This window comes from Microplitis mediator, chromosome 1 (assembly GCF_029852145.1).
Source record: "Microplitis mediator isolate UGA2020A chromosome 1, iyMicMedi2.1, whole genome shotgun sequence".
Taxonomy (NCBI): domain Eukaryota; kingdom Metazoa; phylum Arthropoda; class Insecta; order Hymenoptera; family Braconidae; genus Microplitis; species Microplitis mediator.
The window spans coordinates 24,046,228-24,068,404 of NC_079969.1; the positions used below are offsets into that span (position 1 = coordinate 24,046,228).

Consider the following 22,177-nt stretch of genomic DNA (forward strand, 5'->3'; position numbering starts at 1 on the left):
TAAGAGAGAATTATTTTTATCACTCCATTTAAGCCTTTAGAAAATGTTATTGTAGCTTTGGTAATTTTATTTTTTTATGGCTTATTTGATTTAGTGGGTTGATAGGAAAATAACCGGCTGAATATTTTTCAAACCCCTATTATTCTACCCGAAAATTTTACGACTGTTAGGCTTTTATTTTGTTTTTTTATCTTTTGTGTTATCAATTCGCTGAGTCAAATATACGATTTGATGAAAAAATTGAAGAAAACTAACGAAGAAGTATTTTTTCAAATTAAATACAAATTTATTCAAGTTTTAAAACTTTCGACCGGCGAAAATGCGGATTGAAATATATCTGCGTCTCTTCGAAATTACTCCGCTCAAAAAATCCCTATTCACTTTGAGTGACAGAGTGAATCCGAATTAAAATAAAATCCGTATTCACTCCCGATTTTTCCCAGTGTAAAGTAAATTTGCGAACCAAGAACATTTCTCTCGCTTAAATATTTTTATTTTTGCTAAGTGAGCTTAATTTTCTTCATTTTCTTCATTTTTGACAATCATGAAAATGTAAAAAAAGTTTTATTGACATGCAGACTTTAGACAGAAAATAATGTTATTACTCGCTGTCAAACGAAACGGGAGCCGTGGAAAATGTTTGGCTCTACGAACCACAAACCAATCCACTTACGTTCGCTCACAGAACCTTAAGAAATACATGATAGCATAAACTGACATGTATATATATATATATATATATATATATATATATATATATATATATATATATATATTCTATACCATAAAAATTAAATCGAGCATTGTAAAGAAGGTGATTGACGTAATATAAGAAAAAGTGAATATATAAAGAAATGGGGAAAAGAAAATAACGAAAAAGCCCCGTGTCAAAACCGACAATCAAGAAATGTAAGGTACATTAGCTTCTTTAAATTAAGCATTGATCCGTTCTGTCACACATCTCACTATTTCAGTCATTTTATTCGAAGTTCGCAATATGACAAGAATAAAACTATTGATATTATAATAAAACTACTTTGCATAACAACGCGATATTAATTATAATTATAATTCTTAATAATAATTAGCTAATAATTAATAATTATTCATAATAATTATCAATAATTATTAGTTAATTGATTAATCAATTAAATATTTTAATAAATTATTTCACTCAATACTTCTATAAGTAAATGTATCCTTTTTTAAAATATATCTTTAAATTTATCGCTCCAATAAATAATATGGGTAAAGGCGAATCAAAATTAGATACTTTAGTTTTTGTACCGAAAATTTGAAATTATCTGCAAGGTCCGGATTAATGCCCTATTCGTTCCTACAAAACAACTTTTATTTTAATTGAAGGTGTCTTGTTTTGCCCAACATTTCTCTATGAACAGAATTCAAACAAAAATTTAGTACACTTCATAATTAGCAGATGATGAAAGTATGACATGCACAGAAAAAAAGGATTTCTTGGCACAAGAATTTTCTACTCGCCCCATGAAATTTTTTTCCCAGCCCAAGAAATTTTTTGCATTATAAATTGAAAACAGAAATTTTCTCCCGGCGAGAACTAATTTTCTCAGAGCAAGAAAAAACTTTTTGAGTCAATAAATTTTTCCTCGTCCCAAGCAAATTTTTGTGTTCAATTTATAATACAAAAAAAATCTTGCGCCCAGAAATTATTTTTTTCTGTGTGAGTTTGTACGAAGCATTTCTTACTCTCTATATTCTGAGAGAAACAAATTAGAAAATATTAATTGACTTTTAACACTGATAAAAATCACAAAGATATTAATTATTTAATAAATATGACGTCATTTATCTTAATCGGTTAATTTATTTTCCAGTGATTACGAAGTGTAGTTTGTCAGAAATGGCGTTTAAAGTTTTAAGTTCCAAGTTTACTCTTGTTATTACGCTTGACCATAAAACTTCTATAACTTGTTAAATTTTTAAGATTTCTAAAAATTACTTGTGAAAAGTTGTTTTGAAGGTTTAGGGTGAAATGAAGTTAAAAAAATTCCACTGCTCAATAGAACAGTAAAGTTGGAGTATCAATTTTTTTTTCAAGTGTAATACAAATAAAAAATATCAGTACTAAGTCGTTAGTTTTTTTTCCGAATAAACTTAAGTTATTTTTGATTCTGTGATAATCCTTAGAAAATGAATAATATTTTTATCAAAAATGTTTTCCTTTTATCAAAATTAAAACTATAAATCTCATGGTTTAATCTCTCTTGATGATTTAACATCCTTATAAAATGTAAAGTAATACAGAAGTTGAGTAATGAGTTTGGTAAAAAAGACAAATACGTTGTCTCTTATCAACACAGTATATATATCACGAGTCTAGAGACTACCGTCTCGAGTCTAGAAACTCAAGTCTAGAGTCTATTTGAAGAACACGTTAGCGAGACAGGTGAAATGTATATCTCAAGCGAGGTAAAGCACGATTTCACGTTGAAATAAATAAAAAAAAAACTGTCGATCTAAGTGAGAAAAAGAAATAAAGCTTCTCGTAAAAGTCAAACGAGAAAAGCTAGACTTAGGTCGACGTGAAAAAAGTAAAATAAGGGGTAAAGTAAAAAAAAGTGTTTGTGGGTTAAAAGGTGTGAAGGTTTGCGTGTATGTTTTGATGGTAGAGTTTGGGTTTATTGTATAAAGTAGAGTAAAGGAGGGTTAAAGTTTGTGGAAAAAAAAAAATAGTAGAAACAGATGAGGCAAGTTGGCGATCTGTCGAGTAAAGGTGCTCGTAGGCCACACGTGTTTCGCATTCACGATTTATGATTATCATGTAGTACGTTATATACAACGCATTATAACAAGTCATTAGAAAACACACCTCGTATTAAGTATTTTGTTTTCTTTCATTGTAAACTTTTTTGCTACAGTCGTATTTTTGAAAATCAAAATAAAATCAACTGGAAAAAAAACTTTTTTGTTGCTCTTATGTGCTAAGCGGATTGTAAATTTAAGAATTTTTATGTAAACTTTGTGTTAAACTATTTTTAATCGCTGCGAAAAAAAATAAGTGAAGAAAAACTGTCATTAATTTGGCTGCCCAATTTCTAAACACAGTACACGGAGAGGAAAGAATAGTCCTAATTCCTTTGTAGAATGGTAACCATCACTATGTTACATAGTAACGAGGATTTTTTAGCGTCGAGAATCACGGGACAGAGTAATCTCCCCCATTCTACATGGCAACGTTGGCTATGCTAGCATAGGAATGATTACCGACTTACATTGACGAAAGAACTATATAAATGGACATGACTACAATGTTACCTAGCAACATTTACGATGTTTCCTTTATTTTGTATTTAGTATATAGTCGTCCCGATGGAAGCTTGGGATTTTTTCCCACCACGGTCTCTTCCCCCACTCTTTAAGTGTTGGTTTAGCACATGCGCACATTTAGTGACGCATGCGCCCATTTCAATATTAAGGTGGTGGGGGAAGAAACTGCAGGGGAAAAAATCCCAAGCTTTCGTTGGGACCACTATATAAGGTTAAGACAAATTAAATAACTCAAGTTACTTTAAATACATGTAGAAATTGAATTAATCTATTGAAATAATTAAAATATTGCTCATAATGAAATATTATTTTTTGATAAAAAATAAAGAATAATTAAAAAATTAAAATATTTAGTAATAAATCATTTGTTTACTTCGTTGTCGTATATATATTTATTAAACCGTAATGACAGCTATTCAAGCATGGGACTGAGTACCATTCTACATTGCCCTGATTCCTATGCTAGATAGCGATTTTTACCATTTTACTTATTCTAATGTAACATAGTAATCATTACCAGAAAAATAGTAATTAATTCTATTCTATGTAGCATATTTATCATTTTACAAAAAATTAGTCTGGTTAATATGTGGAATGGTAATCATTACTATTCTTTTCTCTCAGTGTAATTGACAAACATAAAATTTTTGAAAAACGTATTGAATCATGTCCACAAAACTCCACTGTAACTAAAAATACTAAAAACCGATTGTGAAAACTTTGTCCCTTTGTGTTTTGAAATTGGGCAGCCGCAGTTGCAACTAAAAATAAAGTCAAGTAATAAATAAATAAATGGAAAAAAATCCTTTTTTCATTTTATTTTATACTCATAAAATGCACCTGAATCAGTTGATTGAACGCGGAAACTCAATTTTCTCAATCAAATCAGTTGCTCGATTTTTATTGTAACTTTATAACGACCTAATAAGTTACTGAAAATTTATCATTTTTTTTTTTTAACGAATTTCAACGATGGACCATCATGAACCTGTTTTTTCTATAGATGTCAAAAAAACATTTCTTTATTTATATCCAATGAAATTAATAAATAAAAATTTATGTACGCGAAAATAAATTTTTATTGTTATTTTTTTTTTGAATAGTTTTCTTTACATTATCAATAACCACGTACCAGTACCCTGTGGGTTTAATTTATCTCAACACGTCGAACCAGTCTCCCAGGGCGTGGACAAAGTTAGAAAAACTGGAGCATTCGGATTTGAAGGCAACCACTGAAAACCTCAAAAGGGCTGGTAGATTATTATATATATATATAATAATGTATGTATAGATGTATGTATTATATATACATAAGAGAGTAGAGGTAGGTAGAAATTTGTACTTTGGACGATGGCATTGTCGAGAGGAGTCGGGTAGTGACCAGTGTGCTACCGAGTGCACTTTCGATTCACCAGCCCTCATTATTTGTCAGCGACAGACGGTGCTCTATTATGCTCGTAAAATATCAACACTCGATATTTTATACGTTTTTTTTCTTTTTTCTTTAATTCATTAGACTAAAAAAATCACTTGTGTCTAGTTATTTGTTAAATGTTACGTGGTATTTGAAATTATTCCCAATATTTACTTTTTAGTGTAAATCACCGCTCAATTAATCCAATATATTTTTTATTCACTAAATTAATTACTTACTTGTGTTTTGTTGCCGAGATTTTTCACCCGACAGTTGAGGTACGTCGTTTTTCCTAGCAGCGCTGTCACATTTCTGGACGCTGATATATCGAAGTATGGTCCAGATCTCGATCCTGGGTCTTCAAAGACATTGTGATGATGGAATATATCTGAGTTTTTACTACTGTGTTGTGCACCGTGGCTTAGGATGCCTGTGAACAGTTAGAAAGAAAAAAGAAATTACTAGTAAATAGAAAAAATATTTATTCATTTTTTTTAGAAATATTTTGTGTGATTTTATTCCACTATTAAAAAGTTATTCGTTTACAGAAGAAGGGGGGGGGCAAGACGACTAGCTTGAAAGTATATATATATGCAAAGAATGTAACATTGTTCCATTGCGTGAACATATATTCATATCTATGTTGTATATATGCCAACATAAATGTGAATATATACGCAAAACTTATCGAACTATTTGTTTCTTACGCGCATACATACATGTTATATATGTGTTATACAATCTTCCATGAAAGCCCCTCCAAAATATTAAAAAAAATTATTTTTAGTTGTCATTTTTCATACTTATTAAGTGTCAAATTATAAATTTATATCAATTCATTAACTTTTTGAGGTGCCTCGTCATGCCCTGGGTGCTTTACAATGTAACCCTTCTCTATATTGAATAAAATGTCAATAATATAATAGCTGTTTCTAAAGTTCCTAATTGCGATTGACAGCATGCAAAATGTGATGGTTTAAATATTGATGTTATTTAAACAGTACATTATGATGATGAGATGACGGTCACAGAATCTCAATTGAACACAGCGTAATTAGAGTTAACACATGGGAGATTTGAACGAATGAGAATAAATGCGTTGAATCATAATAATAGCAAAAAGTTCAAATTCAAAATATATTAAGAATCGACTGAAAATAATGTATATCAATATTAAGATTCAAGTATCGATGAAATTTTTTTTAAATTTAATTTTGCTCTGAATTTTGTTTTACATAATGTATAGTTGTGTTACAGCTGATTGAAATTTTCCGACATTTTTTTTTTTGGTAAAATTTATTAGTAAAATATTTAAAATTATACAGCTTATAAAATTCAAATATATATAAAACTTTTCTTAAACTTATTGAAATAGTTCCACGCGGATTTCGCTGATCTCGTGCCACAAACTTTGTTCTTTACCAAATACAAAAGTTAACAATCTTAATTTTCAACAAAAATCACTAAATCAATTGAATGAGAGATAAAAATCTGATTAAAGTTATGGATGATATTTGTTGTGGATTTAACATATCAATAGGTGAATAACTTATTAGATAATCAAAGTTAACAAGTATAGACTAGTCTTTGACCACACCTTGAGGACTTTCTTAAAGTTATATTATAGAGATTGAGTTGTAAAGGGCGTACGATAGAACTTTACCTATTAATCGTTGGACGCTCGGATGTACCGGATGCTACAAAGTAGATATATGAGTTCGCGGATAACGCTCGACTTGCTGATGTTTAAAGCAAATCTTTACAAAGTATCTCTCAAGAAGATATGTCCCAACTTTAAGATACTTGGATTATAAAAAAACCAATCTCATCTATTCCTTCTTGCAAAGTCAATTACAAATTAATTATCGAATTTCCGATACACTTTGTAAGTATTAAAACTTATCTAATAACCTAATTGTTTTGTTTAATTTTAAAGCCAATAGTCTGAAGAACCCGATCGACAGCCTTCTATCTGCTGAAATTTTGATGGTAATGAGTAATTATTGATTAAAGTTGAAGCATAAATAATTCATTACATCTTAAATTTTAAGGCTAAATATCTGAGATTTACTTTGTAATATTAATAAAATTAATATCTCTGACTGTCCCGGTTGTAAAATATTTAATTAATCACGATTAATAGTTATAGAGTAAGACATCTTTAGTTTTTAATATCCTGTTTATGATAATAAAAAGGAGGGTACAACGAAAAAGGTGGGCTTAAGAAAAAAGACGATGAAGAAAACATGGACCAAAAGATTGCCAGCGGCTTGAAAATGTTGCAATAATCTCTATATACTAGTCTTGTGTATCATATACAACACGACGTGGTATATGTATGATATCATATATATATATATATATATATATATATATATATATATATATATATATATATATATATATATATATATATATATATATATATATGTTAGATAGATAGATATACATAAATATACCCAGAGGTCGTTGAAAATGGGCTGGTAAGGTTATGTATCGAGGAGTACTCCATTCAGCAAGCTTTTGTCAATAAATATATAAGCTTGAGATGGGGGCATCATATTTCTTGGTCGTAGAAAACCCACAAGGGATTTATTACGAAATTCATTTTATTTTTGTGGTGGAACTAAAGAGGATTAATTTTCGCATTTCCGCTTTTTACTATAGAGATCTCCTATTCATTATCGTCAATGCCGCTTGATTTCTAATCCTTTTGTCAAATGGACTCCATTTATAATAGATGGATAAAGAAAAATGATAGGAAAAGAAAAAATTCATTTTTCAAAGGGATTGAGTTTTGTTATTAATTTTTTCTACTTATTTACTAACAACATATCATAAATTTTTCAAGTTTTATCCAACCAAGATTTTAGATTTTTAACAATAATTCAATTTTCTAGTATCTGCTGAAAACAATTTTCGAATCCAAAATTTTTTTGGAAATCATCATTTTTACAGAATTTGAAGCTAGTATTTTAACTCTTGGTTAATTTTTTTATAGAGATAATCCACAGAGAAAAGTATAAGATTCAGTGTATCAACTGATGACATAGAAAAGAAAAAAAATTGTGCCGAATTAAGTATTCGAACTTCATGTATAATATAATAGCATCCTCTTCTTAATAATAACGCAATTTAATTAATCAAGTGGAAATTAATAGTCAGTTTCAATAGAATATGTTATTCAAGAGTAGTTTTTTTCTTCTACCAATTTATTTTTTAAATTAATTGTAATAATTATAGTTAACAGTTTGAATCCTCTTACAAGTAATTATAATTGCATGGATTTAAAGTTTATGTATAAATGAAAATCCTTAACTAAATAGATTATAAACTCCCATATTAGCTCGTACAATACTAAACGAAAAGGGATTTATATATATGTGTACATTAGGGTGATCCAAAAAATAACAAATTTTTTTTTTTTCTTCCAAACAGGTTCAAAAGTTTCATTTTGATAAAAAAAGACGCCTGTAAAAATTAGAGCTCTTAATATTAACATTAAGAGGTTCCTCATCGCACTTTTCTATTTCCCATAAGAATAACATGGGAAAAATTTTTTTTACGTCTTCTGATTTTTATAAGTAGCTAACGATGCGTCATAGGAATAATTGGCAGGCATATTTTTGTAGGGAATTGAATGCTCTACAAAAAAAGATTCTTATCATTTTTTGAGGAATCTATTTGTTCAAAAGTTATTTGAGGTTGAAGTCGAATTCATATTAAATTTTGAGATTTTCTACTTTTCCGGCGAAACCGTCAGACTTATTACAAAATATCATCAGACCTTTTTTGTAGACAATTTTATACTCTAAAAGTTATTTTCAATAAAGTTTTTTCGAATTCCGCATTATTTTCTAGTTATTTTTATTTTAATGTCAAGCTCTTAAAATCGATCAGAAGACTATTTTTTTATGAGCATGACATAAAAATAAAAATAACTAGAAAACAATGCGGAATTCGAAAAAACTTTATTAGAAATAACTTTTAGGGAATAAAATTGTCTACAAAAAAGGTCTGATAATATTTTGTAATAAGTCTGATAGTTTCGCCGGAAAAGTAGAAAATCTCAAAATTTAATATGAATTCGACTTCAACCTCAAATAACTTTTGAACAAATAGATTCCTCAAGAAATGATAAGAATCTTTTTTTGTAGAGCATTCAATTCTCTACAAAAATATGCCTGCCATTTATTCTTATGACGCATCGTTAGCTACTTATAAAAATCAGAAGACGTAAAAAAAATTTTTCCCATGTTATTCTTATGGGAAATAGAAAAGTGCGATGAGGAACCTCTTAATGTTAATATTAAGAGCTCTAATTTTCACAGGCGTCTTTTTTTATCTAAATGAAACTTTTGAACCTGTTTGGAAGAAAAAAAAAAAAATTTGTTATTTTTTGGATCACCCTAGTGTACATGAAGAGTACTTGAGAAGATTTAGCTTCTATTAATAGAAATTGAAACTTAGATTGATTTAAGTTGTTCACATATTCATGTAGATTATGCGGATTAGACAACAAGGAACTTGACGCAAATTATCATTTTAAATTTAAAAATAACCAGGAAATGGAAATAAATGAAATAAGTAATTACGTATGATAGAATATTACACGGTCGGATTAAATTGTTGGTAAATTTCGTACGTCAGTTTATGTATCGCATATATAACTAAGCAGCACGTTATGTGTATTAGCATCTCGTGGATTGAAGGGTTGTAATTCAAGCTAGTTTACGTTCCTTCATGTTATCTTCGTAGTGCGAGAAATTTCAAACTATCTGTATGTGGTTGAACTACTCAAAGTAAATCTTGACAGTTTCGATGTTTCAACTGAATTTAACAAACATGTATGTCTCGAGATATACACTATGAGTATACTCAACATAAATAGATACTCAATTTGAATATCATTAATTTTGATTAAAATAGGTTATATTATCGAGTTAATATTACATTAAATAAATAGTGCGCTAGAAATTAGTACTAGGCGAATTTTGTGCAAAAATATCGTATTGCTGTGAATGCTCTCTTAAACTAATATTTGAATCATTTTGATGTAGCATGTCTTTGTACGTACAGTAGGTTCAATAACGAACAGTGTTTCAAAAATGTATGCATATATAGAGGGTATACGGCCGTCGTTAGGCAAGACAGTAATGAGTACACTAGCTGGGTTTATTTGCTGCTATTCAACTTCTCGTTAAGAAAATTGAAAATTTAAAAAAAAAAGGAAAGATTTCTAAAAAGAGTTTACTACTTGTTATCTAAGCATGGTAGTGTAGAAGAAGTGGCATCAAAATAGATCACTGTGCTGATATCAACCATTTTGAAATAACCCCACTATTAAAAATACTTCTTGCAGTTTTTATGGTAAGTAGGGAAAAAATGATTGTTTAATAAAAAAGGATCCAGGGAAACAAGTCAGACAAACTCCAAAAATATAAATATTGCTGAAACTAAAATATTTAACGCTCTCAAAAATTGAAATTTTTCAATCATTACTACTCTTCAAAAACGAATTCGAAGAAAAATCATTATTTTGTAGTAAATATTGACTTATTACTATTAACCCTTCGTTACACGCGCTATAAGGCGATTCCCCGCACAACACTACTCAACCTAAAAGAGTTGGCGTGAATACGAGTGAGACACTAGAGAAAGCGCGTGTAACAGAAGGTTAAAAGTATACTATTTGAGTTAGATATATGTTTTTCACTAATAAATATAGTGAATAGTTACCATTTTCATTCTACTTCAAATTTCAGAAAAAAAAAATTAACATTTATAGAAAATTCTCTCACTTCTTAGATGCTAAGAAATCTTTTTAAATACTAAGAAATCCTTTTATCAGTGTATGTTGGTTAACCAAAAAAAAAAGCAATTAAATTTAAATATTAACTACTTATTACTTCATACTTAATTTTATAAAATGAAATTTTTAGTTAGTAAAAATTTTGATAGTTGATTAAGCGAGACTAATCGACTTTCCGTTAAAGTGTAAAGAGATGACGGTGACGACAGGAAAACTTTTAGCACGGAGAAGGAAAGAGGATAAGTGGCTCGTGTTCCGTAATGCTGTGTTTGTTGAGGGAGAGAGAAATTCCAATTTTCTAGAATGATATTTGCCTACTAAATCACTATGATGCGTTTTCTAGTAGTTGGCTGTACTAAGTCGTTATACCAAAATCAACAAGCATTAAACTTAGGTATTGATAAACATTTGCTATCAAGATTCGTTCAAAATCAATCATATCTTATATCCAATCTATTGGTATCAAATAAAAAAAAAAAAAAAACATTTTTTTCAAAGTTTCATATAATAGCTAAAAATAATAGTTTTCAAGTTTGATTAAAAATGTTACAAAATTTTTTAAATTATGAATTATGTTATCGATAATAATCCAAGATAATTAAAAAGTAAGAAATAAGAAAAATAAATTTGTTTACTTTCAAGAAAGTTATTTAATTTATCATAGCGATCTCTGGGTTGTAAGAGACCGAAAGAGTTCGATAAAAATTTCAATTACCGATTGACAGTTAAGAATTTAACATGTCTGATAAACTTGATGGATATTGCTATCCTAGATTGAATAAATAAATAAATGTTTATATATTTCTTATACATGTATGTATTTAGAACAAATAAACATTTACATGCAAATAACTAAAGAACTTTCAAAAATTTTGGTGAAGATAAGTTGTAGTAAATGAAATGATCTACAAAAAAGTCCTGAAATATTTTAAGATAAGTCTGAAAGTGTTGCCAAAAAAGTCAAATAATACTAAAATTTACTAAGAATCTAGCTTTGACCTCGAATAACTTTTGAAAAGTTGAATTTATCGACACTACTGATTTCCTGGTGAGTGATAGAATCCTAAACTTTAAAAAAAATTTTCTTATGTTATTTAAATGGAAAATTGAAAATTGCGAAGGCAGTTCTTAACATTAATATGAAGAGCTCAAACTTCAACAGTATTTTTTTTCGTCATCTCAAACAATATTTTTCGTATGATTTAAAAAAAAAAATAGTTGAATTTTTTGAATCAGTCTGATCCATTTATTTATGTGGGTAAACATTTATAATTTATATATACATGAATAAAAAATAACTGTTAATAAAAAAAAAATTATTGTGAATTAGTCACTGGACTTGACAGTTCGGTAGGGATAAGATAGGAAACACGAAAGCCAGGTAAAAACTGTTGCCGCCAATTTGGAGGAAAATTGGATTAAACCGTTTAGAGAAGCTCGATAAATTTGCGCTTGTATATTTGCCAACGGATGCCAGCCTCCGGAGGCGGAGAAAACGGAAAGCATACAGCGGTAGTGAGAAAAAAAGATTAAAATAAAAATATGAAGTAAATATTTGAAAAAAAAGAATGAAGTTTTGAGCAATCTAGAGCGAAACATTATGAAAATAACAAATTCGAAATCAACTTCTTTATGTATATTCATTTGAATATTCTATAGAATCGATATTTCACATTTGTTTTTTTATGATTGAAGATTACATTATTTATCAGTCGTGAAAATGGCATTGAAATTTTTTTCTCCAGTCATTAAAACATTATGTATAAGAGAAAAAAAATTAATTACAGATACATCAATTTTAAAAAATATCAATTTTGCTAAAAAAGATTACGAAAGTTTCAAACTTATAAAAACAACAAAAATAAAAAAATAAGTATTCTTTATTTTCATCGTACACAACACCAAATAACTCTAGACCCACTATCTCAAGATGAAATCGTCTCGGGAATGTCGACGAGGTCTCAACTTGTTGGGGTTTGTTTTTTATTATTATTTTTTTATATTCTTTATTTTTATTTCTGACTTGAGCGTTTCATTCACGTACCGTATATTTTATATCTTCTTCTTGTTCTTCTTCTTCATCTTTATCTTCATTCTTCTCTTTCTTTCTTTACATTTGGCATTACAATGTATAGCTAATTGAGTTAATTCCACACAATGAGACTGAGAGAAAGTTTTAGTTAAAAAAAAAGACACTTCAACCCCAGTAATTTTTTTTTATTTTCAATTTCTAAGTGCCAAGCGAAAAAATTGCTTAACCAAGCAAATTCATATCAATTGGAATTTTAATTTCATTTAATGACTGTATATACTACTTTAAAAAAAAGGATCGTATTCGCTGTTAATTTTTAACTCAAGTGATAAATTAATTATCGCGAATGACTTATCACTCAATTTATTTTTATACCACAATTTATCGTGTACAAGCATTATCAAGGTCTCAGTAACTCAAAAAGTAAAGTCTTCAAAGTCAATGTCAGTTGAAAAAAATGATGCAATTAAATATTTATCGAAATCGTGAAACTAACATTGGATATAATCCAAGGTTAGCGCATTAAATATAATAAAAAAAATTACATACCAAGAGTAATTGCACTAGCATCCAAAACCAGTCACTGCAGTTAGTCTTGACGTAACCACTCAGCAGCGCAGTTATCGTTCACTATATCTCACTCAAAGTGCAGTAGCGTAATATTGTTGCAAACAAATTTTAAAAAAATTAAAATGTTTGAGCCAACTGACAAAGAAGAAATAAAAAAATGGGTAGAAGAAAATATCATAGACAAAGTTGTACTGAAGCTAAATAAAAAATCGTCTAATGTGTCCTTAAAAATTTCATTTCCGGAAAAAAATTTTTTGTTGTCAAGCATAATATTTGCTGAACTAAAGTTCAGTAATAATTTAAATCCATCTGAAAATGAAGAGGACACTGTTAATTTAGTGATTAAAAGACCATCACTTTTGGAACTGTCCAATAATATTTTACATTTGGACGCTTTATTTCACAACGAAATTTTGTTTTATGAAAAGTTTTTAAAAAACGAATTCATCAACAAAAATGAGTTTCCACGTTGCTTTTACACAGCTGAAGATAAAAGTGATTTTGCACGTACAGTCATTGTTATGGAACACATCGAATACATGGGTTACGAAGTGTATTCTAAAAGTAGTGACGTGCCTTTTGAATATATTATATCAGCAATGCAAGCAATCGGTCGTTTTCATGCAATGGGTTATGTAATGAAAATTAATAAACCATCAGATTTTATGGAAATAGTTAATGATCTTAAGGAGTACCGTTTTTTTCCTGAAGAAATGTTCGGTAAGTTTATAAATTTGGTTTCAGTAAGACCTGTTGAGTGGTTGAAAAAAAAAAATTATGACCCTATTTTTATCGATAAAATGGAAAAATTTCTTACCAATGCATTCGAGAATGTAATGTTTGATGCCGTTAAACCAATAGAACCACTGGCAGTGCTTTGTCACGGTGATTTTACAAAAAACAATATTTTTTTTCGTAATACAAATCGTGGTTTAGAAAGTATGTTAATTGATTTCGCAATGTTACGTTATTCACCACCAAGTATCGATATTTCAACTTTTTTGTACTTGCATTGTTCGAGGGAAGACAGAAACAAAAGATTCACAGATATATTCAAGGCATACCATGATGCGATAATTAATTACTTGCAAGAAAATGGAATTAAAAGTCTGGAAAACTATTCGTATATAAATTTTTTGAACGATTATAAACGTCATGCGATGTTTGGTTACATTATTGCAATATTTTTCTTACCGGTAATACGAGGATCGTCATCTTTGTCAGCGGAAGAAGCTAAAAATTTCGATGCCGAAAAAATGTCTCAAACGATTAAAGAAGTGGGTGGTGATGTTTTCTCTGAAGAATTGGCAAATGTTTTGTTAGATATACGAGAATGTGGTTATTTAGACCACGTACTGAAAGTTTAGGATGAAAAATGTTGTCATTTTATAAACTTCATTCATTTTATTTGTTTTTTGGAAAATGATCGATTGATGCATAGTTTTTTTTTTGTGAATTTTCGCGTCACGTCGATTATTGGTGACAGACGCAGCTAACGGAGCAGAAAAGGAGAGATGGTTGCTATTTACGTGACTACGTTAAGTTACATAACGATTTATAAAGATGTATATATATATATACTTAATATAAGTGTAAGGAAGTATTTGCGGAAATTTGAAAACGTCATATTAAGAGATTGTGTTAAATGAATGTCATGATGATGATGATGTAATAATAGTAATACCACATTTATAATTTTTTTTAATAAAATAAGATTTTATCATTTTAATTGTATACAGGAGTGGAATGAGTAAAATGAGTCACCCGAAAATTTGTAAAAAATTTTTTTTTTGGAAATGGTTATAAACTATCGTTCAAAACGTTTTACATTTTTGGACAATTTGAGATACTGATACTTTTTTTCGGGAATTTATAATAAATTTAAAAAATAATTTTTTTACTAAATTGGGTATATTTTTTAAAAAATTTAGTAGCAATTTAATTCAAAAATTTTTTGGACATTTCGGAAAAAAATTCACTTTTTCGGTGGTAACCCTTTTTACCTGAAGAATATTTTTATTTCGGTGGAAAAAGAAATCAATCCAAAAATGTTTTTTATACTTTGTTATAAATTTATGAATAATTTAAGAAATTACAAGTATTAAAAAAAGAATTCATGTAGTCAAATAAGAAGTCTAGAATAAAAAATTTTAATTCAGGCAAATTTAATTTTTTTCAAACATTCCAATTTGCAGTGTTTTTAAAATAGAATTTAAAATGAAATAAATTATTTCTCGTTAAAATTTTTTTATGTTTAATTAGGTAAAAGGTAATAAAAAAAAAATTTTGAACGTCTATTTGAATAAATAAAAAATATAAAACGTTAATAAAATAAAAATAAGAAAATGAAAAGTGTGAAATAAAAAAGAAATAAAATTTAACTAAAGGACGCATCTGAAGTGAATTGAAGTAGCGAGTATAATGCTGTTAGATGTATGTACAAAAGATATATAAATGTATTATTCCATGTATGCATATATAAAAACCTGGAAAAATAACCGAGGGTGGAACTGCGACTGTAAAAGAAGAGCTTGTGCGTCAAGTTATTCTTTCATCGCGTTGGTATACATACGATAGATCTGCCTTTCAAATAAGGATTACTCAGTTTCAATGATAAATTTTACGCTCCTCACATATACACACATAAACTATTTTTTTTATTACGTTTAATAAATTCAATTAGTGAGTTTTCTAGTTCACTTTTTTAATTACATATGGAAATTTCAATTATGCTCAACAATGAATTATTAATTATTAATGGATTAAATTATTAAAAATTATTCATTGCTACGAATAATTCTAATAATCGTTTTTCCGCATGAATAATTAAGAAATATAACCCTTTATTATCCAGTTCATTGTAGATTGCGTTCATAGTAGGTCTCTTTAAAAAAAAATTTAGTTAATAAAGATAAAAGTCATGTTACTAAAAATTTTGTCATTCGATCAAGTGAGCGAAGGGATCGCTCATCAGTATAATAAAAGATTTAATTAGCCTTTAATTTTAGTTGTTCTTTATTTATATTGTTCTATTCTACGTTCAATTTTTTGGCAATAATTAATTAAATATCTTAATTGATGTCGGAGATTCGAACCTTTACGAGAGTTTTGAACGTACATAATAAGAAAACAGGTTAAAAAAAGTTTTTAATGTAAAATAATTATAAATTTATTTTTAGTATATACCCGAGGAGAAAGTTGAATTAAATTGTAATTTGTTAATTTATTCAACTCCATGAATATGAAGCGAATGTATGTTAAATTTTCCATTATTTGAAGTTATTTTGAAAGCATAGAGTAATTTCAAGGATTTGAAAATAATTAAATAATTATTGATAAATTTCAATGAAGTTTGGTAGCTATAATAACGTGATGCGACAATATTGTTGGACAGGAGCTTTAATGTAGCTGTAAATTATGAGAGTTTAGGCGTCAATCAGTCTATTGTGTTTCACTTAAGCGTCAATTCGCCTATTATGATCAGTTCATACCCGGAAAAAAGTGATACTAAAATAAAACTCCCTCTTATAAATTCTGTATCAGTGCTGGTTTTTAATAGATTGATACCAGGTTAGTATCACTACTGATACAAATTCATATTTAATGTATTCTGCACGAAATTTAGCGTACTAAATATTCTATTATTATTTAGTATGTTAGTAGAGTATAGGCGTTAATGCAGTTATAACCCATAAGTCAATCGGAAAGTGAAGCCCAGTATATATCACGTAACTATAGGTGATAAAGTTCTCTCAGAAAGTAATTCGTCGTCGATTTTACCCTCACTCTTCAAAGACGAGTCTGATTTCATGCCGTTACTACACATTAACAATACAAACCAAAAATTTCCGACCGTTCCCGACGACGACACTGTCAGAAGACTTTACATTTTACATGGAAAAGAAGTGATATTAAAATTGAACCAATCGATTCAAATTTTGTATCAGTGTTGGTTCTAAATAATGTGAAACTAAACTGACTACTCTGAAACTATATTTTCGTTTCTTCATTTCATTGCTAAAAAATGGAAATTCCAATAAACACAAACTTTACTTAAGCTTTTTATTACTTATATAAATAAAAATTACTCTTTGAGGGAAATCAACTTCAACAAGCATGGATAGCTAAAAATATATTCACTCGCTTAACATTTATACCGCAAATTTATACAATGCAATAACGACGTTTACCGTTTTTTTATTTTTATTGATTATCATTAATGATTACGTGCTACTTGAAGATCGTTATCGAGTATAATTATAATTGAAAATAAAAAATTAGATAAGATATAATACAAAGAATATCTTTAGTGTAAACAAAGATAATAAATACACTGATTGCCATATCAGATAACATTTGTATATTGTATGAACATTGCGATTTTTTTTAAAATAAGTAAATAAATAAGTTGAACAAAATTAGCAGTGACAATAATTTTATACTATCCTTCATAACACACTTGTGTAAATTTAAACTTTAAAATGATTCAGGTTTAGATATTTAAAAAAAAAAATAAAAAATGTGTTCAACAGTAAGTTTACTAAAACGGTTCACTACAGAAATACTACCAAAAGTACTTGAAATATTGAACAAAGAAAACTATAAAGTAAAATGCGTGGAACCATCAATTAACGATACATTTTCATTATCAAGTGTACATTTTATTGACATAACTTTCACAAACAACGAAAAACTTAATTTAGTGATTAAAATACCTCCAAATTCATCAGATCTTTTGACGCAGTTTGATCTGAACCAACTTTTCCGCAATGAAATAATTTTTTATGATAATTTTTCAAACAATGTTGTGGTTCCAAAATTCTTTTATGGCTTGGCAGCAGAAGACATAAGTAAAAATGTTATTGTCTTAGAAAATGTAACAAAAAGAGGTTTCAAAATGTGTCTCACCGAGTATAATATGCCTTTTCATTATGTGATAAATGCTGTACGCGAACTTGGAAGATTTCATGCAGTGCATTATGTATTCAAGGAACGTAATCCAGATAAATTTAAAAAAATTATTTGTGATATTAAAGAAAGTTGGTTTATAGAAGGTAATTGGTTAGCAGATAAAATAAAAATAGTTGGAAATAGACCTGTCGAGTGGTTACGTAAAATAAATTATGATAGTAATTTTTGCAATAAAATGGATTATCATCTTAGTGACGCATTTAATATGATTATACTTGATGCTATAAAACCTGTTGAACCACTAGCTGTGTTATGTCACGGGGACTTCACACGTAGCAACATGCTTTTCCGTGAGCTGTCTTTTGCTGACGATGGTAATGATTCTGGTGTTGATAATGGTGATGAAGAAGAAAAGAAAAGATTAGAGGTAATGTTAAGGGGTTAGGGGTACTCAGGGGTATGAAAAAATGATGATTTTCAATAATTTTTTTTTTGTAGTTAATTACTTTATTTGACAAAAATAAAAACATAGCTTTATTAGAACACGTTTCGATTTGACTTCACGAAAATTTCAAAAAAAAAAATTAATAATTCAAAAAGTTATCGCTGTTTTTGTAGAGCCCGTTCCTCCCGAAGTCCTTTGCGGTGATCATCATAAGTCCTTGGAGATTCATCTAAAATCAATCGGACAAGAAAAATTAGTTTTATTAATAGATAATCTTGTGCCTGATCGAAGCTTTTTTTTTTTTTTCGAAATTAACAAAATGGCGGCCTCAGGAAATTTTTTTCAAATTTTCGAGAAAAAAACCGACAGTTTATTGTTAAAAAAAAATCGAAATTTTGAAAAAAAAAAAAAATCCTTCGATCAGGCACGAGTTTTTAATGTATTTCAAAAGTACAATAAATTTTATTGAAATCTACCGAGCAGTTTTTAAGTTACAGTGATCACCAGTTCAGAAAACATAGTTTTGAGAAAAACGCATTTAAAGTTTTGCTATGGATTTATGTCGAATTATAAGAATTATTTAATAACTTACACTGAGTCATCTATTCCTGGACCATATAATAGCTCTTCAGCCGACATAGCAGCTTCCAAAATATCGATTTGCTGGTGCCTACGTTGCAATCGACCTTCTCGGGTGTTATCATTAGCGCGCTTATCTGCTACTTTGATACGTGCAGCATCCATTCTTTCTGCATACCGATGAGAATTAGGCCCACAATTAAGTCCTAGTGTATTCATCAAGACTAATAATGAATTTATACCCTCATTAAATATACACATAGCAACGTATGCAGCTATTTGTACGATAGTAAAACTAGTATTTACCGTTTTTGGGCATATTTTCCATACTAGTTGGTTAAAGCTTTCATTATTATTCTGATTGAATCCACCTACACATCTTGAAAGTAAATTTTCATTACTAAGATCTTCGTATATAGGCTTGATAGCTTTTAAAACATCAGAAGGTAAAGGAGAATAATCGTGAGAAAAGGTATCAAGCTCTCCTCTTGCTTCAGCGCGCTGGTAAGAGCACCAAGATTCTTCGCCTTTTGGACACATATCATGATTCGGTTTTTCATCACTCGAGCCGTAGTGATAAAAGGTTGCCATTATAGCAGATTTCATATTTTCAATAGAATCACAATGCCGGCGTATTGCTAAACCATAGTACACAGTTAGTTTGTCTATTAATTTTCCTGTGAGCTTACCTCGACCACCAAGACCTTTTTGTTTACTCTTCAGCGTACGTAATCGACTCCCCATCCGCTTTTGGACATGCCCTATACATTCCTTTTTATTTACAGTTGTATTTTCGTAAGGATCTGATTTTATAATTCCTGAATAGGTCTTGGAGTCACCATCACCAATATAGTTGGCATACTTAACTCCATATTTAGTTTCAGAATACGAAAACATTTCGACCATCGCATCCACCTCCATTTTCCCAGAAGACCCTTGATGATTAGCAGAACACACATCTTCATGCGATTGATACCATTCCTCGAACTCAACAGTATTTGTTTTTTTTTTCCAATACTCACATAGCTTACAATATGCACTTTTAATGTTTATGTCAAGAATCTTTCCAGTAAAATAGCCAATTATAGAAGAAACTCCAAATGACGATGTATATCCCCGTTTTTGCCAGGTTCCATCTCCCGATACAGTTAGATGATTTATATCTTCATTTTCAGTTGTTGGCATTGCTTGCTTTTCTTCATTCACAGCTTTCGTCATGAAGGTTTCTGCGACGGCTTTACTACAATTCAAAATCTGTTTCAGTAAAATTGTATGCGTAGATTTATCTAAAAAAGACGGCATGTCCATCAGGCCGCAAAACTTGCACAATCCTTCGTATCCTATTCCTAGTATTCTCATTACAAAAATGAAACGTCTGTTTATTTCATAAGAATGCCCAACGAAAGAACAGGAAGGAATATATTCATTTCCACAGTTATTACATGCAACTACAATTTTGAATCCCAGCCCACGTGTACTTGCTGTTTGAAACACTACATTTCCATCACATTTTTTACATTTTATAAGAGCAGAAATTGCAGTGAATACCTGAATAAAATTTATTATTCGAAATTCAGTACTGCTGTCTTCAGGTACATCATCTTCAGTGTTTTGTTTTAATTTTTTAGAAGATGTACTCTGAATACTTTCATCACGTTCGGCTGTTTTCGGATTAAAAACATTCTTTCTTTTGACTGAACGCGACTTATTAATTTTTTCAGAACTCCGAAGTTCTCTTGAAACCTTTCTAGAATCACGTCCCATGGTTAATAATTTAATTCACTTGAGAAATAATTTATCACAAAACTATCGACTGATCAGTGCAACGACTACAGGTATACTGGCAACCAAAAATTATTTTTCAGTTCTTGTACTACCTACAAATTGTGAATATATGTAGAAGGATATATATATATATATATATATATATATATATATATATATATATATATATAATTATAAATACATTAAAATGGGGAGATATTCATGACAATGAAACCCGAAAGGTCGGTTGCTTGCAGCTGTTTCTAGCTACCTGCTCTCGAATGCCACGTAGCACCCGAGCGTCCTTTGGTCATTGTTAAATAACTCGAAAAGAATTTGTCGGATTCACTTCAAATTTTCACACAATATTTTTAAAATATTATACTTTAAGAAAATGCAAAAAAAAAAAAATCGATTTTTTGAAAATTCTGACTACCCCTAACCCCTTAATAGACTTTGGTATGATAAGATACGCATCCCCATCAATTGACCTCTCGACGTTGCTTTACTTAAATTGCACCTCAGAAGACAGAAAGAATAGATTCGATAAGATATTTCTGGCTTATCACGACGCACTACTGGATTATCTTACTAAAGCTGAGTTAATTGACCTGAGCCGATACTCATTTGAAAAGATGCTCGAGGATTATAAGCGACGTGCTGCTTACGGTTTTATTGTTGCATTATACTTTTTACCGGTTTTATACGGTTTTGGTGATGACCCAGATAAAAACAATGATACTACAGCTTCTACAATCGCAACTGCTAGTTCCAAGGATAATAAAGATTTAACAACGATTACATGGGCGGGTGGTGATGCTATGTCAGCTATGTTTGCTGATATGTTATTAGAGTTAAAAGATACCGGTTGTTTAAATCACATTATTTTATGATTTTATTCAACGCATGCCTGGTTATCGCGCCTTATCATTTCTGCAAAGCATACCCTAAAGACCGTTTACCGATCGGTGGTTAATAATTTGTCAAAAAGCAAAGTAAAAAAAAAAAAAATTTTGCCAGATCTTCACTTAATAAATAACTTCTTTATTAAAATGATAAACTTAATGAGTTTATTAAATATAAAAAATCATAGAATCATGAATTTATAAGAAAAAAAAATGAATCGAACCCTTAATTTATTTATTTTTTTTTTAACTTCCCGCTAAGAAAATTGTAAATTTTCAAAAATTCGGGAAGTTATTGGTTTCGGTCCGATTTACGAAAATCGAATTTCCATCAGATGTCGACGTTTCGAGGTCCTAGGAAGCTATCCTGACTAATTTCACGATGATGTCCGAGTGTATGTATGTGTGTACGTACGTACGTATGTATGTATGTAAATAT

The 22,177-nt window shown here is 29.4% G+C and overlaps 4 protein-coding genes across 9 annotated transcripts in view; 2 read left to right on the top strand and 2 right to left on the bottom strand.

Moving 5' to 3' along the window:
* The window catches only part of LOC130668778 (kin of IRRE-like protein 3), a 289,972-nt gene that overhangs the window by 111,404 nt on the left and 156,391 nt on the right, over positions 1-22,177 (bottom strand). For all 5 annotated transcript variants that reach the window (XM_057473904.1, XM_057473192.1, XM_057472436.1 and 2 more), the window contains one exon: positions 4,960-5,150. In XM_057473904.1, the coding sequence (XP_057329887.1) occupies positions 4,960-5,150 (191 nt within the window). The remainder of the gene's footprint in view (positions 1-4,959; positions 5,151-22,177) is intronic.
* LOC130668031 (uncharacterized) lies at positions 13,158-14,712 on the top strand. Its single transcript, XM_057470442.1, has one exon. The coding sequence runs from the start codon at positions 13,257-13,259 to the stop codon at positions 14,499-14,501; it is 1,245 nt and encodes a 414-aa protein (XP_057326425.1). The 5' UTR covers positions 13,158-13,256; the 3' UTR covers positions 14,502-14,712.
* On the top strand, positions 17,564-21,741 carry LOC130672187 (uncharacterized). The gene is made up of 2 exons (XM_057476986.1): positions 17,564-18,485; positions 21,287-21,741. Exons 1-2 carry the CDS (start codon positions 17,654-17,656, stop codon positions 21,724-21,726), a joined length of 1,272 nt encoding a protein of 423 aa, XP_057332969.1. The 5' UTR covers positions 17,564-17,653; the 3' UTR covers positions 21,727-21,741.
* LOC130666820 (uncharacterized) lies at positions 18,555-20,977 on the bottom strand. Of its 2 annotated transcripts, none has more exons than XM_057468485.1 (2): positions 19,083-20,949; positions 18,555-18,719 (listed from the first exon to the last, which is right to left on the bottom strand). In XM_057468485.1, the coding sequence occupies exons 1-2, from the start codon at positions 20,831-20,833 to the stop codon at positions 18,716-18,718; spliced, it is 1,755 nt and encodes a 584-aa protein (XP_057324468.1). In that variant the 5' UTR covers positions 20,834-20,949; the 3' UTR covers positions 18,555-18,715. The 2 variants fall into 2 exon arrangements, with proteins under 2 accessions (XP_057324468.1, XP_057325179.1); XM_057469196.1 differs by lacking the exon at positions 18,555-18,719 and having other exon boundaries at positions 19,153-19,275; positions 19,376-20,977.